The sequence below is a fragment of the Gossypium hirsutum genome, chromosome A01, assembly GCF_007990345.1.
Source record: "Gossypium hirsutum isolate 1008001.06 chromosome A01, Gossypium_hirsutum_v2.1, whole genome shotgun sequence".
Classification (NCBI taxonomy): Eukaryota; Viridiplantae; Streptophyta; class Magnoliopsida; order Malvales; family Malvaceae; genus Gossypium; species Gossypium hirsutum.
The window spans coordinates 102,585,633-102,601,909 of NC_053424.1; the positions used below are offsets into that span (position 1 = coordinate 102,585,633).

The 16,277-nt window shown below is 37.5% G+C and overlaps 1 protein-coding gene and 1 long non-coding RNA gene across 2 annotated transcripts; both read left to right on the forward strand.

Moving 5' to 3' along the window:
- Positions 1-11,325: 11,325 nt before the first annotated feature.
- LOC121216381 (protein kish-like) lies at positions 11,326-15,874 on the forward strand (the record flags this gene model as incomplete). The annotated part of the gene is made up of 2 exons (XM_041092054.1): positions 11,326-11,432; positions 15,763-15,874. Coding segments are annotated over 2 exons (219 nt in total), but the record flags the coding sequence as incomplete, so codon positions are not given.
- Positions 12,861-14,653, forward strand: LOC121230871 (uncharacterized). Its single transcript, XR_005928988.1, has 5 exons — positions 12,861-12,924; positions 13,269-13,333; positions 13,934-14,012; positions 14,269-14,377; positions 14,468-14,653. It is a non-coding gene; the product is annotated as an uncharacterized lncRNA (long non-coding RNA).
- Positions 15,875-16,277: the final 403 nt, after the last annotated feature.

Consider the following 16,277-nt stretch of genomic DNA (forward strand, 5'->3'; position numbering starts at 1 on the left):
CACAAATTCTATTTTTGAACATTACACATCCGTCGGTACCAATCTGAAAATCTGATTCAACATCTGACTTACACTGATTTTTCCTTGTTTGTAACTTCTTATCATTTTTCTGGGCTTCTCAGATTTCATAAAGAAAAGTCGGTCTAGTTCTCAACTCTGCTAGGATCGAACCATCACTGTATACGGCCAACTGAGCGTTCAAAGCTCTCAAAGCAGCCAAGGACTTTCTGCTCAAAGCGTCAGCGACTACATTCGCCTTTCCCGGATGATAGTCGATAACCAACTCATAATCTTTTATTAGCTCTAACCATCATCGTTGCCTCAAATTCAATTCTTTCTAAGTCATTAGATTCTTTAAACTCTTATGATCAGTAAATACTCGGCATCTCTCACCATATAAATGATGTCGCCAAAGCTTCAGTGTGAACACCACAGCTGCTAACTCTAAATCATGGGTCAGATAATTCTTCTCATGAAGTTTTAGCTGTCTCGAAGCATAGGCTATAACCCTGCCTTCTTGCATGAGTACACACCCTAAACCAATTAAGGAGGCGTCACTAAAAATTAAAAATTCTTTACCTGACTCCGGTTGCACTAAATTTAGGGCTTCGGATAACAAAGCCTTTAATTTTTCAAAACTCCGTTGACACTCTTCTGTCCATTCAAACTTAACGTCTTTTTGCAATAGTCTCGTTATCGGAGTAGCTACCATAGAAAATCCATTTACAAATAGTCTGTAATACCCTGCTAGCCCCAAAAAGCTACGAACCTTTGTTACACTCCTCAGCAGTTTCCATTCTACAATCGCTGAGATCTTATTTGGGTCAACTCTGATCCCGTCTCCTGACACAATGTGTCCTAAAAATCCAAGCCAAAACTCACTCTTACTAAACTTAGCATAGAGCTGTTTATCCTTCAAAGTCTGTAACACAGTTCTCAAATGTTCTGCATGCTCACCCTCATCACGCGAATAAATCAATATGTCGTCGATAAAAATGACAACAAACTTATCCAAGTACGGCTGGAAGATGCGGTTCATCAGATCCATAAACACTGCCGGGGCATTCGTTAATCCAAAAGGCATATATAACAAGAAACTCGTAATGCCCATATCTCATCCAGAAAGTAGTCTTCGGCACGTCTTGCTCGTTAACCCTTAACTGGTAGTAACCCGATCTCAAGTCTATTTTGGAAAATACAGTGGCTCCTCTCAGTTGATCAAAGAGATCATCAATCATCGGCAAAGGATACTTGTTCTTCACTGTCACCTTGTTAAGCTGTCTGTAGTCGATACATAACCTTATCGTTCCGTCTTTCTTTTTCACAAAAAGTACTGGAGCACCCCATGGTGAGTAACTTGGTCTAGCAAAACCCTTGTCCGTTAATTCTTGCAACTGTACCTTCAATTCCTTTAACTCAGTAGGGGCCATCCTATAAGGTGTAATCGAGATTGGCGTCGTACTAGGAGCCAACTCGATACCGAACTTAACCTCTCTTTCTGGGGTAACCTTGGTAACTCCTCTGGAAAGACATCTATAAACTCACAAACCACCGGTACTGACTCAATCTTCGACTCGGATACTTGGGCATTCATCACAAAAGCTAAATAAGCTTCATAACCTTTTCTCAAATATTTTTTAGCGGTCAAAGACGATATTACCACAGGCAGGTTATCTGACTTATCTAGCCCAACTCAAAAAACATTACCATCCTCACATCTTAACTGAATTACTTTTCTCCCACAGTCTACTACAATGCCATGGAGGTCAGCCAATCCATCCCAACAATTATATCAAATTTGTTAAACAGCAAGAACATCAAGTTGGCCGGAAAACAATGTCCTTTTATCGCCAAAGGATAATTTTTACATACTTGGTCCACTAAAACATGTTTGCCTAACAGGTTAGACACTTTCATAACAAACTCAGTGGACTCTATAAGCATGTCTATACGAGGTATCAAATCTATACATATGTAAGAATGGGTAGATCCTGGGTCAATTAAAGCGACAACAGTTATCTCGTGAATAGAAAAGGTACCCCTGATCACGTCTAGAGACTCTGACTCTTCCCGGGCTCGTATAGCATAGGTCATGGCTGGTGCTTTGCCTTCGAACCTCATCGCAGTACTCTCAGTGCACCTCTACTACCAGTCCCACTCCTGGGGTTCTTTTGAGGCCTACTCCTAAAGGGAGCACTGCTTGCTTTCGCATCTTATTTTTTTCTCTCTCTCGTCCATCTCAAGACACTCACGGATAAGGTGGTCAAGTGACCCACACTTGAAACAGCCCTCTCGTTTACTCGGCATTCACCCAAGTGACGTCTTCCACATTGCAAACACTCCGACCTATTTGGCCTAGCTCTACCAACACTTGTAACTGAAGTAGTTTGGGCTTTAGATGCCATGTTCTGCTGATTCTTATTTCTCTTCGAATACCCCATTGAAGTATTCGATCGGGTAGTAAATTCTTTTGATCTCTTGGATGAGGACTGGTATGCTTGCCCCATCTGTCTTCTCTTTAAGTCTCGCGACTCACTGGCCACTTTCCTCCTCTCTTTCATCAGTTCTTCTGCTTTGCACGCTCTCTCAACGAGCACTACAAATTCTTTTAACTCCAGGATGCCCACAAATACTCGAATGTCTTCATTGAGGCCATCCTCAAACCTCTTACACATGGTAGCTTCAGTGGATACACACTCTCGCGCATACTTGCTGAGTTTCACAAACTCCCGCTCATACTTTGTCACAGTCTTATTACCTTGCTTCAACTCTAGAAATTCTTTCCTTTTTTGGTCTATAAACCTCTGGCTAATGTATTTCTTTCGGAACTCTCATTGGAAGAATTCCCAAGTTACTCTTTCTCTCGGTACTACAGACACGAGAGTGTTCCACCACTGATAGGCTGAGTCTCGTAGAAATGACACGGCACACTTCACGCACTCTTTAGGCGTGAATGACAGTTCATCAAATACCCTCATGGTATTCTCTAGCCAAAACTTCGCTCTCTCTGGGTCATCATCTACACTAGCTCGAAATTCCTCGGCTCCTTACTTTTGAATCTTGTCTACCGGAGGCTTCTCTCGTCTGCATACATCTGTACCTTACGGAGCCATCGGGGCATATTAGGGAATCGGAGGAGGTGGGGGAGGCGAAGTGTTCGGGTTCGCACGAACAAACTCCATATACCAAGCATCCATCATTCGGAGGTAGGCTTCCCTAGCCCCTCCGCCTTGGCCCATACTCACTGGCTCACTCTCTAATGGCGCGGTCCTTTCTGCGGGAGCCAGTGCATTACTCTCCACGTCATCTGTCGTGGTTCTATCAGGATCCATTACTATAATAAAAACAATTTATAATCATCAGGAATCATCACACTACCAATATGCATAGATGTGGCATGTATGGCTAGACTCGTACTCTGGCTAAATTAGTCCTAGAATTGACTAAACCAGACTTTGATACCATCAAATGTAACATTCCTCACCCGTATCCGACGCTAGGGTGGGGTTCGTGGTGCTACCTAACTTAAACTCGGCTAACTAAACAAAACTGGGCTGTGAAATCTCAAATAATTTAAGACTTTTCTTTTCACAAACAATCTGCCCCTAACATGGGTTTACAAGACCAAAACGTTAGTCCGAGGTGGTTCAGAACCTAATCGAGAACTCATGAAAAACTTAGAAAAAAATTTCATGCAACTAAGCTCCACACGCCCGTGTGCGTATAGAGCACACGACCGTGTGCTAGGGACACGCCCGTGTCCAAAACCTGTGCTTAAAAACCTGGGCATTCTGCCAAAACCACACGGCCCAAGCACACACCCGTGCCCTATGACCGTGCCCTTCACACGGCCGAGACACATGGCCGTGTCTCTTCCCCGTGTAGTACTAGCATGCCCGTGTGGCCTACCCGTGTGCTAAAATGACTTTAAAAATTCAAGTGCAGGGGATGCACGGTCATAACACACGCCCATGGATGTGATGTATTATGGCAAGATTTGACGTGTCACATGGACTTACGACTTAGTATGCATTCGTTGGTTTAAGTGATTGGGGTGGTCTTTGTAAAAACAGTGGTTGAATGAAAAGCCGGTTTATCAATCTTTAGGCTATCCATTTGTTGTGCTTGTTGAGTCTTGGAAACGTTTATTAATTTTGAAAATCCGCGCAGCCTAACACTAGCAGTTTCGACATAGTATAAATATAATCAAAAAATAAAACCATAGCGGAAAAAGAAATTTAAATAGCGACCTTATTACAACTTAAAACCCAAAATTAAATTAGAATATAAAAATAATAAAAATAAACTAACTTAGAAAAACCAACTTTACAGATGATGTGGCCACTCCGAATCCCTCACGGCTCCAAGCCCGCTATGGTTGGGGATTTCCTGCAGAGATGAAAATAAAGGGTGAGTTCGGTAAACTCAGTGTGTAACATAACCCAACCATAGTCCAAAACAGATCAAACCTCAGAGTCAGACTTATCTGGGCCTTGGCCCAGTACAGATGTCAGAATGAAACCCATAGGCCCATAGCAGATACAGAACAAATATATCATGAATGCAGAAATCCCAACCCAGAGCCATCCATAACACCCCCGTACCAGCCTTACACCATGTGGGGAGACTACTCGACCACCCAACCGCTACACACCACAGAAATTGCAGCGAAGCTGCTAGATATTGTGACGAAGTCACCAGATACAGATATTGTGGCTAGGCCACCAGAACAAATATATATATGTGGCGAAGCCACCAGATTGCAGCGAGGCTGCCAGATATTGTGACGAAGTCACCAGAACAGATATATGTGGCGAGGCCACCAGATTGCAGCGAGGCTACCAGAACGCTTCCTCCATCAATATAAACCCATATCCCATGCAACAGAAATAATATGTCATGGCATACGCATACAGAAACAGAACATCATACTTTTCAGAAAAAAATAACCCTAAGGGTAAAATCGTAATTTTGCTTGCATAAGGGTATTTCAGTAATTATTACCTATTTCTAAGGTTTCATGCTCATTCTAACGTTTACCAAGTAATCAAAAATACTTACGTCGTCTTTTTACCAAAGTCGGCTCGTTGGCCCATTGGCCCGTTTTCGGCCTATTAAGCCCAAAAATATCGTTGTGCACGAAAATGCACACTCTGCACTCTAATCATTCAAATGCACCATATTCATTAACAACTATCTCACGAGCGCTTGCACACTCGCGAGTTCACAAAATACCAATGTTTTGGTATTTTGGCTTTTACCGATTCAGTCTAAGGGAGGGTGTCGTTTACACACCTGGTTGATAACGATTGATGACGATATCTCCCACGCGATAATCCTACAATCGATCACGAACACATTAGACTTATGAATTAACGATAACTAACATAAATCCACGTCAACTAACCCAATCATCACACAAGTTAGTCATTTACGCACGATGGGCAAAATAGTCATTTTACCCTCTAGGGGTAAATCGGTAGTCTTACCCTACAGGGGTATTTTAGTAATTCTACAACTTATCCACTTGGGTCTACGGACCCATTGGGACCACATGGCCCATTTTAGCCCATCGCGGCCTGAAATAGCCGTTCTACTGCTAGAGTAATGAGAAATACACACCTATTAGGAGACTGCAGTTAATCCGCGCTCCAAACACTCTTAGTTGACGCCCAACCCAAACGAACACGTCACAAAGCGAAAGGGATCAGCCAAGAAGGGTATGCCTACTTTCCTCATGGTTTGCTCTATTTAAAGCTAGCTCTCCATCTACTCTTATGTTAGCTTCCCGATGTGGGATCCCTCTATCACCAGAGTTTAAAACTAACACCAACTCTTGTCGTCCCAACGTAGCAAAATAATCAACCTTTGCGTGCCAAGGGATTCGAACCAAAGTCCTCTCACATGCCAACTCACGCTACCACCACTAGTCCATCAACTCATTTGTGTCATAAATCCAACACATTAAACTTTAAAGCACACCTACTTGCTTCCAGATTTATTAAAAAGAAAAACCAAAATATATTGCAAGAGCCAAGACTTGAACCTTGGACCCCTTGCTTCCTCTGTGGCGTCACTTCCTTGTCCCCTAAGTGGCTCTACCTTGCCACCACACCACACTCCTTTTTGTGTCATCTTTTACCCCTTTACTCTTAAAAGCCCAAATGCCAATTGCATCACCTGTTCATAAAATTAAAATTTCGAAGACTACCATGGATTTAACTTAAGTTTGGGCCTTCCAAAGGCCCACTAACCTACTAAAATATATATATTTACCAACCAGAACACACACAAATTTTAAAAATCACAGAAACACAGAAAACCCGAAAATTAGGGCGTTACATGTGAACCGTGTATCACACATGACATAGACACACGCACGTGTGTCTTACCCGTGTGGACAATCTAGCCTATTTACCAAGCCCTTTTGTCACCCATTTTGCACAAACTACACAAAATCATTTCAATATATATATAAATCTTATCACAATGGGCACTAACTCATCCATAGGAGGAACATTATATGCATTCATCAAACTGAATAATAGCCATTATTCTAGGCTTGATTACAAAATGAAGGGCCTTTGACTTAAGCCAAAATACATGAATCATTCTCTAAAAACAACATCCTAGTCTAGCTCTATACATGCCACCATCAAAAATATAAATTCAACTATACCAGGTGTTGCGGTCGATAGTGTGATCGATATCTCTGACTTTAAGACATCCTTAAGCTAGCTTGATAACACTAAAAGAAGAAGGAAAGGAAAGAGGGTAAGCATAAAGCTTAGTAAGTTGCATATAAATAAATATACTACAGCAATCTCACCATTAGTCATTATACTTATAGCTCAAAGGTAAACATAACTTAACTTACTCATTATCATCTACTCGAGTCACATTCTCTAAATTAAGCTCGTTACTCATGCTTACCATATAGGTACCTGTACCACTCATAACATGATTATTCTTTCTTTATCAAAATTTATCTACAACTCTCATTATTGAAACATTTAGAATACTACTGGATATTCTATGAACCTTCAACATGGGATATATTGTCGATGCCATGTCCCAAACATGGTCTTACATTGGCTCTCATATACGCGTGCTGATGCATGTCCCAAACATGTCTTACACTAGCACAACTCTTAGCCGATGCGTGTCCCAGACACGTCTTACACTGGCTATCTCTGTCAAGGCCGATGCATGTCCCAAACATGTCTTACACTAGCACTCATCTCTGTGCCGATGCCATGTCCCAGACATGATCTTACACTGGCTCTCATAATGTGCCGAAGCATATCCCAGACATGTCTTACATTGGCGCACAAATCACCCAATGCCTTGGCACGAATATCCAGTTCGTATTCTAATGTTTCAACGAGGTATTTCTATTGTCTCAAATATTACTAGACATTCTCAATTTATACCTTGACAACTCATACAATATCAATTCAATGGCGATATGAATACAAGTATTAACAATGTAGTTGTATCATTTACATACAACTTACCTTGGTTTACAAAAAAGCAGTTGGCTATTCGGTTTAGTCGGTTTGCTTGGCCTTCTCCCGATCTAGGTTCGGATTTGGTAATTCTTGATCTATAATGAGAATATGCACTCATTTAGTCACTAATTAGGATTATTTAATCATGAATTTACATCTTTGGTAAAATGTCCATTTCACCCCTAAGCTTTGACAAAATGACCATTTTGCCCCTATGCTCGAAAATTGATTTTTATCGAATTTCTTTGTATCTTAGGCTCAACTGAACTATATTTACTCTTATATCAACTTCAAATTCTCACTATTTCACATGCTTACTAACTATTTTACAACTTATACAAAATAGTCCCTTTAGGTGCTTTCCATGAAAACTCCTTCACCAAAGTTGTTCATGACACAACTAGGACTCATATTTTTCCATAAAAACTCAATAAACATCACAAATACATCTATGGAAAAACCCTAAACTTTTGACCATTTTGCAAGATATCACCCTCATTTGAAAACTCATGCTTCAAGGGTCTCAAAAATGCAAAAAAATCATCAACAGAGGATGTAGGAAACACTTACTTGTGAGGGCTTTTAATTGCTGAAAACTTTCAGCCTTCAAAACTCCATTTTTGCTGATATTTTCAGTAGATAAGAGAGATGGAGAATAAAGAAAAAATAGCTAGGCTTTTAGGCATTATTTAATCACCAAATCATGATATAATCCACCTAATACTTTGACTATTTGCTTAAAACCCATCACATGGCCGGCCAACACTAATAAAAAGTGTGTAATTGCCTTTTAAAAGCCATCAACTTAAGTTCTTTAGCTATTTAACTCATTTGGGTGCAAAAATGAAACTTTTTCCTTTTATGTGATTTAGTCCTTTTTCGAAATTGGGCTAGAAAACATTAAAATTAGCTCACCAAATTTTTCATGCACTAATAAAATCATACTATAACCTCATAAAAATAATAAAATAATTTTTATAACTTCGAATTTGTGGTCCCTAGACCACTGTTCCTACTAGGCCCTAAATCGGGCTGTTACACGTCAATTCTTACGAATGATCATTTCACATATATGCACTCCCGCGAACCTCACATCTCATGGCAGGATTACCAGTCTAAGCTAAATCCCCCATATCATGAACTTATAAGGTGATGTCGGGATTACCAGTCCAGGCTAAATCCCTTATAATGACAAACACCCTTAATGAGCTCGGATCTAAATTACTAGTCCAGGCTAAATTCAGGCCCTAATCAGATTACCCGTCCTGGCTAAATCCATAATGCACACATATTCTTCGGGAGGCTTGATCATTCAAGGAACACCCGTCCAGGCTATATCCTTTTCATACTTGAGACCACGGATTACCCGTCCGGAGTAAATCCTTACTGTAACACATGCAGGATCTCTTTACACATATCAATGAGGGTTTATCCATCGATTTCCCTTTGTCAACCTCATCCGAGACATTTTTCACATGTTACCATCAAATATGCATTTCTATGATATTTCATGCTAATAATAAATACAATCATCATGCATTCATAAATCATTCAATTATGCATATTAGGGGTTTACTTTAAGTTATCCGAACTTACCTGGTATTCTTTTCGGAGTTGTGTTTCGATTATTCTGAAACCTTGCGTTTACCTCGATCGACCTCCGGAATTTGTTCCTCGGGGTCTATAACAACAAAATTTAACACATTAATACAATACATTATACATTTCAAGTTTAATATCTACCCTCAGTCTAAATGACCGTTTTGCCCCTAACCTTTCATATTTTTACGATTTAGTCCCTAGGCTCGTATAATGAAACACATGCACCTTCTATCTTATCCAAGCCTAGCCAAACACTTTTTCTTCTCATGGTAGCCCACATTTTCCATTATTTTCTCATTTCTACCACACATTTACATCTTTTACAAAATAGTCCCTATAAGGGTTTTTCATGAAAATCAACTAGGAAAATATGTTTAATACACATTCATCTTTCATATTCCTTCATAATCCATCAAAATACAAGCAACTCATGCATGGGTAAATTTTTAAACATGAACCCTAGCATAAAATATGGGTAGAAATGGAGAGAGCAAGCTACCGGGATTTCAAAAATACAAAGAGTATGAAAAACGAGGCTTAGGGGCACTTACTATTAAGCTTGGAAAGCTTGAAAACCCTAGCTATGGAAACCCTTGAAGTTTCGGCTAGACAAGGAAGAGAATGGGCTAATTTTGGTTCATTTTTCCCATTTTATTTCATTAAAATACCAAATGACCAAAATGCCCTTAAGCCCTTTCCTTATAATCCATCCATGCAAGCCCATTTTTGTCCAAAAACTTAGAATTTGGGCAAATTTCTCTCCAAGACCTTCTAATTCATAACCCAAAGCAATTTCATACAAATTGCTTCTAGAATTCAAGTTTTGCAATTTATTCAATTTAGTCCCTAATTTCCAATTGAACACCTTACTCAAAGAATTTCTTCATGAAACTTTAACACATGCATATACTCATATTCTAGGCCTCATAATAATCATAAAGCAAATATTTTGATGTCGGATTTGTGGTCCCGAAATCACCATTCCGACTAGGCCCTATTTCAGGATGTTACATAAACCCCATGTGAATAACAAATGAAATCAAAATCTGTCATGCATGTTAATAACAAATGAAACCAAAATCTGGCATAAACCCCATGTGAATGCAACATTTTTCAAATTTTAAATCTAGACAACCCTAAATTGAAATAACCCTAAATCTAAAAAATCAAAAACCAAATACAAAAACTTACCTATTACAGTGGATGTAACAACATTAGCAACTTCTATTCTATTGACCATTGTCGCTGAAACCAAAAACACTGATAGGTTTCCCTTTTTGTCTTCTTTTTACCCCAAACAAAATATATCAATCAATTTCTAACGCTAAACCCTATTAATCAAATTTCTAACCCTATATCAACCTTGTTAATCGATTTCTAACCCAACACCCTATTAATTTTTTCCCAATCGATTTTCTTTTCCTCTTCCCCTTAATCACAATCAATTTCTATTTTTTACCCTAAACCAACCCACCTATTCAAATTTTTCCCTAAACCCGTTTCAAACCTTAACCCTTCCACTACGTTACCAATGTGGCAAGTTAATTGGCCACATCAGCGATCTCGTTAAAACAATAACGAAAAATATTAATAAGTGATTAATTTGTCACTTTTTGATAACGTTAGCGACTGTTTTGTTATTTTTCGAAAGTTGAATGACTGAATTGAAACTTGAGTGACTATTTTATCAATTACCCAAAGTTGAGTGACTATTGATGAAATTTCCCCTTTATTTTTACATTATTTTAATTTTTTACTCACTTTCTTATATTTATATTTATTTTTTTCATCCATATATAAGACTAATTTTAATATAAAATTTTAGAAATATAGTGAATGACTTGAATCAATTGGAAACCAAATTCATAAATCCTCGTGGGCTCGGACGACTGCGCCAATTTTTACCCAAAAAAGGGAAAAAATTCTTTGCCTTCTCGGGTGGCTAGATTGAAAACTCCGGATCCTCACTCCTACCTCTTTCTGTTTCCTCTAAAAGCTTTGATTTTTATCCCGATGGGAGTCGATTCTATTTTCCTTCTATACACTATCTGAAGTGGGATAATCCATCAATCGAATAAGGATTCAAAAGCATGGTAAAAGACCTAACCTTCCAATCTTTGAAATTTGGGATATCACTTCCTTCTTTTGATTTTTTCCCCACGAATCGGTGACACTTATAACCTTCTTTTTAGTTTTTTATGTGCGATGTTAATCGGCACTCTTCAATTTCCATTCATTTTTAACCGTAGTGCTATTGGGAATCTGCACTTGCACTTTCTTGAAGATGCAATTTCCAGCAATCCTTGAACAGAGAACTGGGTATGTATGCCGTTTCGCTCTCTTTGTAATTTCCTTCTATTTGCTTCATTCATTTACTACTAAATTGTTCTCATTAGTTGTTTTGTATTTCATTTAACCTTACATTTATTTTTCTATGAAAATTGAACTTTGTTTATTGACAATCGAATTTTGGATTGCCTTTGTAATTTGGAATGGCTACCTTTGAACTGATTTTTTTTTAGATGGAGGATGTTGGGGCGGTTGCTTTAACCAAGTGCCTGTGGAACTAGATTTCCCTTGTGTGCACCAACCTTTGAACGTAAAAAATTAAAGTAGAAAATAAAGGAAAACAGATGACTAGGCTAGCTGGTATTAAGATTTTTTCCTTCCTGGTGTTTGAGCATTGAAATTTATTTCTTTTGCTAGTGTTGTTTCACCATTAATCCTTTTTTAAAATGTTTAGTTATGTCTTGGTTTTAGCCCAAGTTAGTAAATAAATCTGAATGTTTTGGGTGGCTGCAAATGTAGCCACAGTGATTTTGTTATCAGTTTTGCTATTGGTAAAATTAGAAGTATTACAGCTTGTTTGGTTTGGTGTATTGGCTAATTGGTGGGCCCCACCTAATCCGGGTGTAACACGTCGTTTGGTTTGATGTATTGGTAATACGCACCTAATCCATTACCTTCTTAATCGGTGAAAACCACCGATTTCTATTCCCCCCTCTTTGCCCAGATTAGCTACCGATTGAGCATCACCTCCCTGATTTGCCCTCCCCCCATCCCCTTGTTTCTCTTCTGTTCCTTCATCCGATTTCCTTCATTAGTTCTTTGCTTTTGTTTTCTACCGATTTCCTCCCAGTCCATTACGCCTCTTTGCTGCCGATTTGTTCCCTCCGTTTCCTTTCTTTTCTTTTTCGCTCTGCCACTCTTTCGATTGCCTTCTCAACCAGTCGACCTTCTTCTTCTCAACCTGTCTCCAGGTTACTGCAACTGAAAGGTAAAGGAATGGAATCACTGTAATGAGTTTCAGCTCTCTCTTTTCTTTTCTTTTCTTTTCTAACTCTCTTTTCCTCTCTGTAATTAGTTTCAATGGCTGCCTTGTAGTGTCTTTAGCTTAATTCTAGGTTAGCAGATTCGAATCACTGTCACCGTAGAAAGAAACCAACGGTGAAACCAAAAAAGCCAACAATATCCCCACTGTCACCGTAGCCATCGCTGGTTTTATCGTCGACAACGCTCAGTCTCTCGAGCTCGCCACTCGAGTAATGGAAAATCCCTCTATTTCTCTTCACTCTTTCTACCCTATGTTACAAATTTTCATTTAATTTCTCCTTTTTCTTTCAGTTGGCGAGTCAAATTGCTCGTGCTGCTACTATTTTTCGGATCAATGAGTTTTTTTAACCTAATTTCTTATTTGTTTAATGGTCTAATTATTGTTTTAGGCCATCTATTATGCTGAAACTTGAGATGTTGCCTCCACTTGATGCTCCACATCATCTGCGTAAGCATGAGTGGGCTCCCTACCGAGAAGGTAAAGTTTGGCTGCTTCCTTTTGTGATTGTTATAGGTTTCTTACTAGGTCTATAATTGTTAAAAGGTGAATTGTAGGAAGGATAGATGCGGACAGATAAATTGATATGCTTTTTAAATGTAAAGAGCTTGGATGTAATTTGTATGGGGAATTGATTGGAAACTGAGGTTACAGGCTTGTATAAAGAAATGATAAGGTTAGGTTAGGTTCCAGATTGTTAGGAACTTGGGTGCAGTTTATATGGGGAATCTTAGCAATCTGTTGCCTACTAAAAGACATGCTTGATCAATGGTGAGCCTGAATTGAATCTTTGGCTGACTTCATTTGTTGCAATAACTTTATAGGTGTCACACTTGAGGAAAAACACACAAGCTCTATGGGAACAGTGGTCGATGTAGGTTTAGATAAGGTATGTCTGTTCTTGTGCGAGTGTGACTCACTTTAACTTGCTGCCTGCTTAATTTCTTTTCTTTTTAATCAAGCGGCAAATTTTAACCTTAATAGGCAAATTTTAATGATAACTATCAACTTATTTGACCACATATTGGTCCTTAATGGCTATATTATCCTGAAAATCTTCTTGTTTGCCCCTTGAAGTTGTTAATGACTTACGGTTATTGTCTTTTTTCTTTCGTACTTTTGGCTCAAACTTCTTTTTGAGCATAGAAGTTATAAATGGAAAGAAATTAAGTCTGTTGATGAACATTTATTAATTCTTAGTTGCTAATTTCATGCTGTTCAATTATTGGCATTGCCATAATTTTTTTATAGTATCAAGCACTAAAAAGATTTTCATATAAAGCTGGCAATGGGAAGGATCATATTTGCTCTGAATTATTTTCTTGTACAAAGTTGTAGTTTCCTATTTTGCATTCAGAAAGCTCAAACATGACTTAAAACTTATATATATATATATTCTCTTGTTCCGATTAAATTTGTATACTAAGGAGTGTGATACTGATATATTACTTATGAACTGGTTTGGGCTATTTCATGGTTCTTTATGCAGAATGTTGTGGTTGATCAAGCACTTGGGCCTGGAAAAAGAGTTACCGTTGCAATGGGAACTAACCAAAACTTGGATTATGGTAATAAAATTGTTCTTATACTATTTCATGTTTCATTGTCATGTAATTGTTTTTCTGAATTGTTTTTCTGAATTTAGCTGATTGCATTGATTGTTTTAATTCATAGGATCAGTGATGGACATCATTCAGCTTCATTGTTTAGTTTTGGTATTGGTGCTCATAACATAGGCAGAGTAAGTAGAGATTCCCTTCTGCTGAAAACGAGGAACAAGTAAGCTTTTGATTTCTTCTGCTGAATGCTTGCTTTATATTGTAGTTGAACTAAGATCTTGAGGCAGTACTACAACTTGTCAACAAATATGCCTTCTGGTTTTTGGTGCTTTAGAGGAAACATGTGCTCTTGGCAATTTAGCCTTCCTGGAGAGGTAAATTACTTTTGATTCATTGTGATTTTTTAGCAACCTTACCTCATGGCCTTTTATTTCCTAATTTATCAATGCATCATATAAATCCAGAATTGGCAGAGATTGCTTTTTCCCTTAACTTGTGGAATGGACACATGAAGTTGGAGGTTATTTTCAATGGCAACTTTGGATAGTATTCGTTTTCCTGCTAGATTGGTGAGCTATTTTGTTTGAAGTGAAGAATCGGTTTCATGGAAGGCCAATTGGAGTTGAGAGCAGGGTGAAAGAGATATTGTATCGACTTGAATTTCTTCTATTGAATGCTTGCTTTATATTTTTAGTTGAAGTGAGATATTGAGGCAATACTTCCGTTTAATTCAGAATTGTTGTAAATTCAATCGAGTTCTTGATGATAATTCGATATGGTTATGTTTTTTTATTTTTTAGAGTTCAATTCTTACTTATTAAATTTTATTAGTTATAATTATTTTAAATTTTATTAAATCATATATTTTAATTAAAATATATTTAATATTAATTATTTCAAATTATCTTTTATAGTATCATATAATATATTATGATTTGAGTAAATTCATATAAGAATATTAATTATTAAGAATTTTATTAAATTATATATTTTAAGTATAATATATTTAATAATAATTATGTTTAAATATGATTAAATTATTTATTATTCATATTAATAATCTTATCAAAATTTAAATAACAATAACAATAATAATTTACCAAAACAAATTTCTGGTAATTATTAAGAATTTTATTAAATTATATATTTTAATTAAAATATGTTTAATAATAATTATGTTTAAATATGATTAAAATATTTATTATTGATAATAATAATCTTATTAAAATTTAAATAACAATAACAATAATCATTTACCAAAACAAATTTATGCTAAGGGTATTCTAGTCATTTTAGTTTTTTCCACTATGCTATTACACCTCTATTCCATTCAACCAAACACAAGATTACTATTACGCCTCTATTCCATTACATTCAACCAAACAGTTGATTTGCTATTACACCTCTAATCTAATACACCTCTAATCCAATACACCTCTAATCCAATACAGCGAACCAAACGCACCCTTAGTGTCTCAAATCTTAACCGTTAACAGGAACTATTTTAATGTGTCTGTAATCTTCTGCTTCCCGTTGAATAACTTGGAACTTTTCTTTTTCCTTTCCCTGAAGAGGTTAGAGAAGTCAAATTGCATGACCCCAGTTAGGCCTTCTTTGTCTTTTATCTTTGGTAGCAAAATTGGTTTTGTTGTTTCTATTTCTAGTGTTTATAGGTGGTACTTCAGCCTCACTGTTCATTCATAGAAAGTGTTGAGAATGGAATTAATGTGGTCTGATCTCTGATATGCTTATTTTACAGCTTTCGAGGTTTCTTTTGGAAGGCAGCGAGAATAGGTGGGTCTTCTTTTCTGCTGGGTTTTCTTCTTTCTGGTACCATTGAAATAGTCATGCCCATGTTTTCCCCCTTATGAATCTTCTTTTGACATATAATTCATCCCTTTCACTTTTTTGGGGGGTTAAGGTGGTTTGTGATGCTCGAATTGGCAACAAGTGGTGGACTGGAAACTGGTGTGATTCTCTTTTGAAGGAAGCGAAGCTAAAGATTAAAAGAATATGAACTTAAGTTTATAAGCTATAGAGCCTCCAAATTATTTGACAATAATTATCATAGTTAATGCCACAAACAAGGCAGGGTGATAATTATTATGATACCAAAAAGAAGCTGGAATGAGAATAAAAATGAAAAACAAAAATATTTTGGATCTGTCTTGTTTAGACAAAGGAACCATACCATCCTTGTGTTTTGTGTGGTAAATTGATGGGGCTGGGATTGAACTGGACCAATGGTGTTGAAGTGCAATGATAATATTGTTG